The 10,623-nt window shown below is 39.5% G+C and overlaps 1 protein-coding gene across 8 annotated transcripts in view; it reads left to right on the top strand.

The window, feature by feature from the left end:
- Positions 1-263: 263 nt before the first annotated feature.
- ANGPT1 (angiopoietin 1) overlaps positions 264-10,623 on the top strand; it is a 356,306-nt gene continuing 345,946 nt past the window's right edge. Inside the window, exons 1-2 of one of the 8 annotated variants that reach the window (XM_072774226.1) lie at positions 264-517; positions 964-1,120. In XM_072774226.1, the coding sequence (XP_072630327.1) occupies positions 976-1,120 (145 nt within the window). In that variant the 5' untranslated portion in view covers positions 264-517; positions 964-975. Of the gene's footprint in view, positions 798-963; positions 1,121-10,623 lie in introns of those variants that run through there. The other 7 variants (XM_072774220.1, XM_072774229.1, XM_072774219.1 and 4 more) reach the window with 7 other exon arrangements.

Below are 10,623 nucleotides of genomic sequence, written 5' to 3'. Positions count from 1 at the left end.
GTGGGCGTGCCGGAGGGCACGGCCTTCCCGTCAAGGCTCTGGCTGCTTCTCCACGGCAGGGGCGCTCCGAGCAGCGCCGCGGGTGACTGTGGGGTTGGGGACGGCGTCGGGCGCCCCCGCGGTCTCTGGGTCAGCGCCGCCAGCGCAGGTCGCCTGCCTCCCCCCGCCCTGCGCCGCTCCGTCAGCATCCCCGGTATTCCTGGGGGCGCTGCTCCTGCTACTCCTTGTCTCCTCAGTGGCTGCCTAATGCCGCTCCCCCTTCCGCGCGTGGAAACCTGTCCGGTGGGCGCCCGCGGCTTGTCGTCGAGGCCTGGAGCGAGTGGCGTCCCGCGGCCTGTGGCCGCCATCTTGCCGCGTGTCCTTCCGGTCCTGGTCGGGGAGGCCTCCGTCAGCCGCTGCGGCGCTCCCCGCCCGCCCGCGCGCGCCGCGCCTTTGCCTGGTTCCAGCGTGGCGGCTGGGTGCCGGGAGAGCGTCCCGGGAGAACGCGAGGGGAGTGAGTGGCATCTTCAGTTCCACTGTAGGTCGCACAGCGCCCCTTCGAAGGTTATCGGCTGAGGCAGTCGAAAGGCCGACTTGGACTCCAGGGAAGAGGCCGCGGCCTCCCGTGTCTTGAGAGCGGGAGAGGCAGGGTTTATAAGAAAGATGCCGAGGCTGGGGCCGCATAACGGTGGTGGCCAGCTTAGGAGCCGCCATCTCTGCCGCATCCCTGGGGTCTGATCGGAAGGAGGCAAAGGACCTTCCAGCGAAAGCAACTTTAAAGATGACGCTTATTTGGATTATTACCAAAAGTACAGTAGGTAGAGTTAAAACTAGCTAGGGCTGGGGGAAATATTTGTCATACACGCTCTTAAAACTTAGGGAATAGTGTGTTTCATTTGCTTTGTCGAGTACCTACGCTGATTATGGACACCAGATAATCCTGAAAGGGCGATGATCATGGTCTTTTTTTTTTTTTTTTTTAAGGTTTGTTTATTCATGAGAGACACAGAGAGGCACAGGCAGAGGCAGAGGCGGAGGGAGAAGCAGGCTCCCTGCAGTGAGCCTGATGTGGGACTCGATCCCGGGACCCCAGGATCAGGACCTGAGCTGAAGGCAGAGGATCAACCACTGAGCCACCCAGGTGACCTCACGATGATAAGACTCTAAAAGCTTTTGGAAACCTTCGATAGCTAGGCTCTTTCTACACGTCATCGTTATTACTTGACAATGTACACAACTCAAACAACTGGTATAGTTAGTGAAAATATGAAATGAAAAGAAAATAGGAAGCCACTTCTTCCAATTTACTGTTATTATTGTAAGGGATTATTAATACAGAGAATCTCCTGACTTAACTCTGATCTTCAATTATATGCTTCCGTGATTGATAATACAAAAATGGGCCCGGTATACTGAACCACCTCTTTGTCTTAGGTAAATTTACAATTGTTAAGGGGAAGAAGGCAGCTGTGATCATTTTGAATAATGACCTTCCTATGGCAGTCCTGGGGTCAGCTGCAGTAAGTGTTTTGTGATGATGGTGACTCTGATGAGTCGTAGCTAAGAGAACATAGAACAGTGTACTGCTTCCTTTGGACTCTCTTAGCCCTTGGCAAACACTCCAGAGGAAGGGCTCACACCCAGCTCTGCCTTGTCCATGTGAGTTCTTGTCCATGTTGTTTACACAGTTATCTTCAAGCAGAAGAATGAGGGAAGTTGAAGAAGGCCTTTAATGGTTTCATTGCATTCAAGGCTAAGTTTACCACATACTTTACTTTTTTTTCCCCTTAGAATTAACTAACTGAAACTGCTGCTTAGATTTGTTGTTTTTGCCCAAGTTCAAACTGTGTGATTCAAGGGAAAAGGATATAAGTACATTTATCAGATATTTTAATATTAGGAAAACAGGTGAGTGGCAAAGCATATTCATTCACTTAGCAAATATTTTTAAATGCCTACTATGTGCAAAACACAGTGCCAGCTGACCTCGCCTTGTTCTGATTTGGATCAAATCTGAATGCAAGAGTCTCGTAGTCATCTTTTTGTTAGTCCAATATTTCCTTATCACTCAGCCAAGTTTATAAAGCAGCACATTACTTACTATTTGACTCATCAACTGGCAGGTTTTATTGTGCTTTCTCTTTTCTCAGCCTTTTCATTGACTATATGAATACACATCATAAAATCAGCACCATTGGCTTTGAAGACATTTATTAAAATGATGCATTTGTGAGAGGAAAGTTTATAAGACCTGTGGTTTATAAAGTCCTTGATCTATTTACTCCAGATGATTGGATTCTAATCCTTGCAGGGTGGGACAGGCCCTGATGCTTATGGTGTAGGATAAGAGAAGTTTTAAATGTATTACTTGCAACTGGAGTGTACTGCTCTCCCTCAATGATTGTGGTCCTCATATTTGTTGCTTTTGTAACCTTGATTTAGATCCAACCAATACAGAGTTAAAGTTGTGTCTATGTGCTAGCTAACTTTCTTAGAGGAGTGGCCCATAGCAATTAAAATTTTGAAAGTATATTTTCTAAGTAGTTAAATTTGAGTGAATGTGTGTACTGCCAAGATCTGTACATTTTATTTATGTAAAATGTACTAATTAGTATTTACTAAAAAAAAATAGAAAAATGCATCTCTCAAAGATGATAGAGAAAGAATTTTTCTTACGTAGTATTATGTGAGGAAGAAGGTTCAAAACAGTAACATGGATTTTGGTGGAAAAACAAACCTATATACCTGTCAGGCACTGAGTAGTCATTGGAGAATCAAAGATGACCGAGATTTGGCTCACATCTTTTGGGAAACTGCAGTGAGAGTGAAGAACTTGATTCAGATGTGAAGAACAGTAAAGCACTACCATATACAGTAGTATTTGCCTTCAGAAAAGTTGCGGAAGACAACCTGGAGAGGCAGATACTCGAACTATCTCGGAAAGCCTGAATATGGTTTCCCAGGCAAGAATGGCAAGACAGTGTGTTCTGGGCAAAGAGCCACAGGGAAAAGACACCAAGAAGGAGAAAGATGCTTGCAACCAAGCAAGCAGTGACAAACCCTAGGAACCTGTAAGAGAAAAGCAGGATAGAACAGATGAAGGTGGTCCAAAGAACTGGGAGAATGTGAGACTTGGGGTAGAGGCTGGAAAGGCTTGAGGGTGAAGAGATCTTGAAAAATAAAGATGGAGAAAAATCTCAGTGCCTATTCACCACCAACAACCACAACCTAGTGAGAGGCAGCCTAAGATAAAATCAGAATTCTTGGGATCCCTGGGTGGTGCAGCGGTTTGGCGCCTGCCTTTGGCCCAAGGCACGATCCTGGAGACCCGGGATCGAATCCCACGTCAGGCTCCTGGTGCATGGAGCCTGCTTCTCCCTCTGCCTGTGTCTCTGCCTCTCTCTCTCTCTCTCTGTGTGTGTGACTATCATAAATAAATTAAAAAAAAATTAAAAAAAATACCACAAACTTTAATTATAAAAAAAAAAAAATCAGAATTCTTTCCCTTAACCTAAAAGTCCTTGCCTGGTGGGAACTTCACTTTCCTTTAAAACTTCATCTCCTACCCCTCTCTTACTTACTCAATATGATCTTCTTTTGAACACATACCAAATCTGATCCTACCTGAACAACTTTGCCTTAGGTGAGTGATTCTCAATTAGGTGTGATTTTGTCACCTTGAAGACATTAACAATGTCTGGAGCTATTTTGACTGTCAGGACTTGGAAAAGGCTACTGGCATCTAGTTTGTGGAGACCACTGATACTTTTAGGCATCCTACAGTGCATAGGAGGACCATTGGTCCCCCATAACAAAGAAATCAGTCCCAAAGTGTGAATCATGCCAAAATTGAGAAACTCTTAGATGGTCCCTTAGCATGAGTGCTCTTCTCACAAATGTAATCACTCTGTCACCTTCTTGTTTTACATTTAAGTAAATTGTCACTATGGAGTGATTCCTGTTTATTTGTGTGCCAATCCTCCAACAGGTTATTGTGCCAATCCTCCAACAGGTTATAAACTCCATGAGGGCAGAGGACTGGACTATATCAGTAGGTCTCAGAACAGTTCCTAGAACACCAGAAGTGCTCAATAAATATTTGTTAAGTAAATAAATGGGTGAGTTGCAATCCTGGTTCTAGCCCTGACTAGCTCTGTGACTTTGGCAAGTTACTTAAATTGTCTCATGTCCTTTCTTTCTCATATGCAAACTCGGTGGGACAGGGACTGTGTATATTGGATGTAGAGTTTTGCCTACTCAGCAAGAATAGTTCTTGACACATCAGTAGATTCTCATTGGCATTAGTTGAATGAATGTTGAAAGGTCATAAATTCCTTATCAGAACCTACAAACCCTGCTTGGATTTCCAGGTAAACTTAAACATTTAGGAAAATGGAAACGTGGGAAGGTATTTTAGCAAAAGTATCTTGGTTCTTCAAAGCTAGATGATATAATGCATTTTTTCTCTACTTTCAGGAACTGATTTTTGTTGCAAATTTTTTTACTTTTGATTGAAAAGTTCCAGCCTGACTCTGTTTGTGTTTGTTTGTTTGAAGAAAATAAAACTCTGGTTAAGCATTTTAGAATAGCTAAGCTATATGTTCCAACCAATTCTAACCAAACTTGAATGCTCAATGAGGGTAGAATTACTTCTAAACTCAATGCAATGCATAGGGCCAGACAGCTGGGTGACAAAGTAAAGAGAAATAACTCCCATGGCTGATTTTTAAAATAATTAGGTTCACAGCTTCCATTTTTGGAAAAAGCTTTAGGGATACCACTGGTTCAGAAACAATATGACGAGACAGCGTTAGAGGAAAGAGAAAATGTCACATTTAACTTGTGAAAAAATGTTCAGAGATAAACCAGAAAATTTCCCCATTGGTAAAACAAACAAGAGCTGGGGAACTGGACCCAAGGAGCCCTGCCAAAGTCAAATTGCCTGCGGACACTTTGCAGACACTTCATTTCTATTTCATTTAGTTTTCCTTATCTTTCCAATACCCCAGCATAAAATTAAACTGGGAAGCAATATATTCTGTTTTGTTATCTATTTTTTTTCATCCTCATTAGAATCTAAAATTGTACCCAAGCAAATATTTATGTCTAGAAGACAATGTTCTGAAGTCTTCTAACCATGAGAAGGATTGTAGATTCGTAGGAAAAATGTTCTAAACAAACCAGTATTATTGCTTATCTTTTTAATAAAATATAATCATTTGAAGAAAGCAAATGGTTTGAAAAAGTTTAGCAAGCTTTTGAAAAGCTTCATGGTAACTGTTATACAGAGCTTGCTAATAGTTGCCCACAGTGTGAATTCAGCATGGAAGTATTTTGTTTGTAGCAAGGCTGTTTTTTTATGCCCTAAAATTTAAAATTCAGTAAATTTTATATAAACATTTAAATTTCTATTTTGAAAAAAATCAGAGAATCTGTTAATCTAGGACTCTTTTATTCTGCCTGTATTCATAGTCAACAAATATTACCTGAGTGCCTATTATGTGGTGAATACTAGGGACAATCAGCTGGAGTATTGCAGCAACCATCCCCTTTAAGGGGCAAAGTGGCAGCTACATGTGTTCTTCAGTGTGCTATATGGCTCAAGCCACTTCACTGAGGTTTCCTCTCTGTAGCCGTTTATCACCACCCTTGCACAGTTGATTCTTTCATAATGGAGGAAAAAAAAATCTTCATGTCAATATGTGGCAGAGACAGATAGCTGTTCTATAATTATTTGTGCTCTCTCTTTTATACAGTTGCCATTGTAAAGTATCTTCTTAACCAGGTAATGTATTTCACAGCCCCTCTTTATCCAAGTGATGTGAAAGATTTTCACCACTGAAATGAGAGCAGAAGTAATGGGTTTTATTCTTGAGAAGACTTGAGAAGAAAAAAGAGATAGAATCTCTACGCTCTCTTTTTTCCTTTTTTGTAGGCTGAATTGGAATATTCTAGACCCTCAGAACTACAGGACAAAAAGAACCTGAATGAAGACAGACATCCCCTGAGCACAAACACATGCACTGGCCTATTACTTTGGGTTTTTTTTGTTGTTGTTGTTGTTTTGTTTTTCGTTTTTTATAGCAACTAGCATTAGGTAAGATGTCATATCTTTTACCAAGATGGGGAAAACAAAAACATTCAGGAGAGTGATGTGTTCAAAAGTAGAAGAGAAATTTACCTGCCCACATCAACAATTTGCAGTATCCACCTGACTCCTGCAGGCCTTTGAGTTTGAGACTCCTTGCTTAATGAAACCCTTCAGATCATTGGTTTCCCTATAATTTCACCCTTGGTCATCTTCTCTATGACAGGAGTGAATAAATGTGGTCGTAAAATTCAGAAAGTTGGAAACACGGTCCTAACATTTTAGACAAAACGAAATGGCTTGAGAAACATTTACAAACATCCTATTTTCATCATTTTATCTGTGGAAGGGTATAAAGTATAATAAAATCAAGGATTTACAGAATTGAGGGAGATCTAGGGCTATCTGACCTTGCCCTCTATATCTGATGTGAAATCTCTCAATTGTTACAGTTGAGTCCCACCTCAAGTGGTAAGTACTTGCAGTGATGAGGAACTCCTTGCCACACAACACAGCTTTATTAAGCAGTTTTATTGTTAGAATTTTCTTTGTCATTTGATAAAGATCTGTCCCCTATACCTACCACCAACTATAATGAATTCAGTTCTCAAATGCCTATGAAGACACGTAGGATAAACCTGATTTCTCTTCCATCTGCTCATGAAACAGCCCTTTATTTTTTTTTAAAGATTTTATTTATTTATTCATGAGAGACACATGTGTCTCTCATGTGTCTCTCATGAGAGAGAGGCAGAGACACAGGCAGAGGGAGAAGCAGGCTCCATGCAGGGAGCCTGACGTGGGACTCGATCCTGGGATTCCAGGATCAGGCCCGGGGCTGAAAGCGGTGCTAAACCACTAAGCCACCCAGGCTGCCTGAAACAGCCTTTTAATTATTGGAAGACAGATGTCAGATATCATGTTTATACTAAGTCTTAGTTTTTCCAGACCAAAGACCCTCTGTTCTTTCAGTTGTTACATACATTCATTGTGCTATCATAATCTTGATTGACTCTTATAGAAGCACTCCATGAACTTCTAGATATATTCTTAATTTTAGCCTATTTTTATTACCATTTTGCGTTTGTTTTGGGCCATCTTCACCTGACAGTTGCAACCTTTGAACTGTTGTCAACCTATATATACCAATATATCTCTGGTAAATACAGCTCAATTTTTGCTATTTATTGTTTCTGCTTGGTTTATTAATCTTTTATCTGTTAGTTTAAAATATTCCTGAGGGCTTCATATGTTTCACTACTTAACTTACAGTATCTTCAGTATTGGTATGGGGGGAGAATTTACTTGGTCTCTATGGGAGCCTATGTGTTTATTCTTTAAGAATAAATTAGAATTTATTCTGTGAGGGATTCAAACACAATCTTGGATTGAAGGCTTTTTCACTGCCATTTTTAAATAATCCTTTTCCCATATCCTCTTCGCATTTTTTTAAAGATTTAATTTATTTATTTTAGAGTGAGAGATCATAAGTGGGAGGGGCAGAAGGAGAGGGAGAGAGAATTTCAAGCAGACTGTGTGCTGAGCACAGAGCCTGAAGCAGGGCTCTATCTCACAACCCTAAGATCACGACTTGAGCCAAAGCCAAGATTGGAGGTTTAGCTACTGCACCACCCACTTGCCCCTCTCTTCATATTTTTTAATTATCTTTTGGTTTCTGAATTTCTAAATGTCTATATTTTCTGATGGAATTTTGAAGGTTTTTGTATTCTAACTGTTCAATTTGAGGAAAAGACCATTTTATTTTTCAGTATATCTGATATGATGCTTTATGATTGTGATATTTTACTATTTACAATAGTAAAGCAAAATGAAGCTTCCATTTTGTAACTATACAAAATACTCTGCTAAAAGGGGCACCTGCTGTCTTGTCTAGCTCAGACAACTTATTCTAGATCCATTGACTGATATTGAAGTTTCTTCAAACAAATTTAAGTATTAAAGTCCGCTTGAAACCTACATATCAAGCTTCATTTATCGTCAAGGTTTTTCCCATTTCTTCTTCCTGGTTCTTATTTCTTATGATACTAGGAACCTGTGAGGCATTAATGGAAAGGGGATATGGACGTCTGGGCATGTGATTGCCCACTTGTCTGTACTAGGAAGTAACCCAGGTAGTCCAGGAGAACTTTTATGTTGGTTCTAGCTTTAGTGATCCCAGTGGGTTTGGTGATCAGTTGTTATTGCCCTCATAGCACAATGGTCACAGTGTTGGCACTATATATAGTATGTTACACTGGGTAGTTGGAGTGCGCATCTGGGCTTCTATTAAATTTAATGGCATGGTAGTCATTTGACCTATACTCAAGAAACTCTTCCACATAATTAATGTTAAGGTCCTTCTTGGGGGCTGGTGGATTAAATAATGTGCCTTCCTCACATTTATAACCTCTTAAAAGCCCACAGAAATTTTAGGATTCTCTTCTATACTAAATTTAACTTCAGAGCAAACTGTGGTTGGTCCTTGCCTTTTCTAGACTAGACATGCCCTTGCCCCTATCACTTGTGATCCGTCCCAGATAAATCTGCACATTCTGCTGTGAAGCAACTCCAGTTAATGAGCAGTTGCGCATCTTCTAGATTCTGAGCCTTCTTCCGAATTTCCTGGGAGGGCAGTTTTTGTGGTGCCAACTCTTTTCCCCGGTAAGCACCCAAAGAACAGCTAAGGCAATACAAATTACTCTGTTCCCTTCCCCCTCTTTTCATGTCTTTTTACAGCTCAAGAAGGGTACTAGCTTTTCAGGTTTGCATGTTTTTCCCAATCTTCTGCCTGGTAAGTTGCTTGCAAGCCAGGTAGTTTAAATATCCTCTTTATTGGTGGTTGATGGAAGGGATGGAGGAAAGAACAAGAATGTGGTCAATATATGGTTCAAATTGAAGCCATATCTATCACTCAGTTCATGCAATTCTCAGAGACAGCCTTAACTGTTTTATTAGCTCTCTTTTCAAAGCACATTGACACTCTGGATAATGATCATATTAATAATGTGAAGATTTGTGTTTGATGAAATACTGGTCTAACAAAAATGTGAAATTGAAAAATCAACTCTTGCAGTTGTGCACATTTGAAAGACAATTCTGGGAATCGTTTCTCTTTTTCATCTTTTGCAAACTACTCTTGAATTTGACAGTTTTGTAACTCAGATAAGTAGATAATTAAGCCCATCTTTCAGCCCATCTGTCTATATTTAGTAAGCTACCATGTGAGGATATGAAAATAAGACAGGGCCCTTGCCTTGAGCCAAGAATGGTTTTCACATTTTTAAAAAGTTCAAAAAAAAAAAAAAACACACAAAAACAAAAACAAAGAATCTGTGACACTCTTTTTTTTTTTTTTAATTTTTATTTATCTATGATAGTCACAGAGAGAGAGAGAGAGAGAGAGAGGCAGAGACACAGGCAGAGGGAGAAGCAGGCTCCATGCACCAGGGGCCCAACGTGGGATTTGATCCCGGGTCTCCAGGATCGCTCCCTGGGCCAAAGGCAGGCGCTAAACCGCTGCACCACCCAGGGATCACTATGACACTCTTTGTAGCCTGCAAAATCTAAAACATTTATTGTCAAGTCCTGTACGGAGTTCACTAACCACTTAACCTCTCACATTTTCACCGGAGTATGAAATTTTCATTTTTAAAATTAATTTATATTTTTATCCACTACTTTATATTTATTACTGTTTTTATATTGATATGATTAATCTTTAACATTTTGAGATATTTCATCTAATCATTTCTAATTTTTCTGTGGTTCTTATAATCTTCATTAGCTTTGACTTCTTGCTATACAAATCTAGTCAGCTCTTACTCAATTTATACAGTTATTTGGGCAGGGAAAAAAATTGAGTAAAAACTATATTAAAATCATGAAATTGATTTCCTTTATTTGATTCAGGCATTTTTTTAGACTTTGTGCTGACAACTGCTTTCAGTAAATAATTTTATATTTTTTAGAAAACTATTGGAATGGATTGGATTGTCATGCCATTTGACTGAAATATATCAATTCAGTCAAAATTATCAATGTTCATATACATATATGTAACAGATGTAGATAGTTATATAGATATCTTCCTTCCTCTAACAATAATGTAGCATGTAAAAATGTTGTATTGTCTTCGAGTACTATTACATTTCAACACCATCACCTTAAATTTGGTGCATTTATACATTTATTTCACTATACGTTTTTGAAAAGACTTGAGTCACAGCCATACAATCTAAATGTTTTTTTCAGGATATTAAAGAAAAATATTATTTTAAAAATCAAGTGAATTTTAAATAGTTCTTTAAAACCACACTTCTTTCTGAATTTCCTGAATTTGAAGGGTCATAGTAGCTTATGCTTTTTTAGTATAAAAAGTTGGGATCTAGAAGTGTTTTGGTGTATCAATTTTGTATGCATAATAATTCAAACACTCTTAAAACTGGTCTAACTTAACCTGTATGCTTTTTTTTTGCTGCTTGTTACTACTTGAATTATTCTTATCCCTACCATTTATTTATTGATAATATTCTTTCGTGGTCTGTATTATGCCAAAT

The sequence above is a fragment of the Canis lupus genome, chromosome 14 (genome assembly GCF_048164855.1).
Source record: "Canis lupus baileyi chromosome 14, mCanLup2.hap1, whole genome shotgun sequence".
Lineage (NCBI taxonomy): Eukaryota > Metazoa > Chordata > Mammalia > Carnivora > Canidae > Canis > Canis lupus.
The sequence above is the reverse complement of the archived record's forward strand: the minus strand, read 5'-3'. Positions and strand labels throughout refer to the sequence as shown.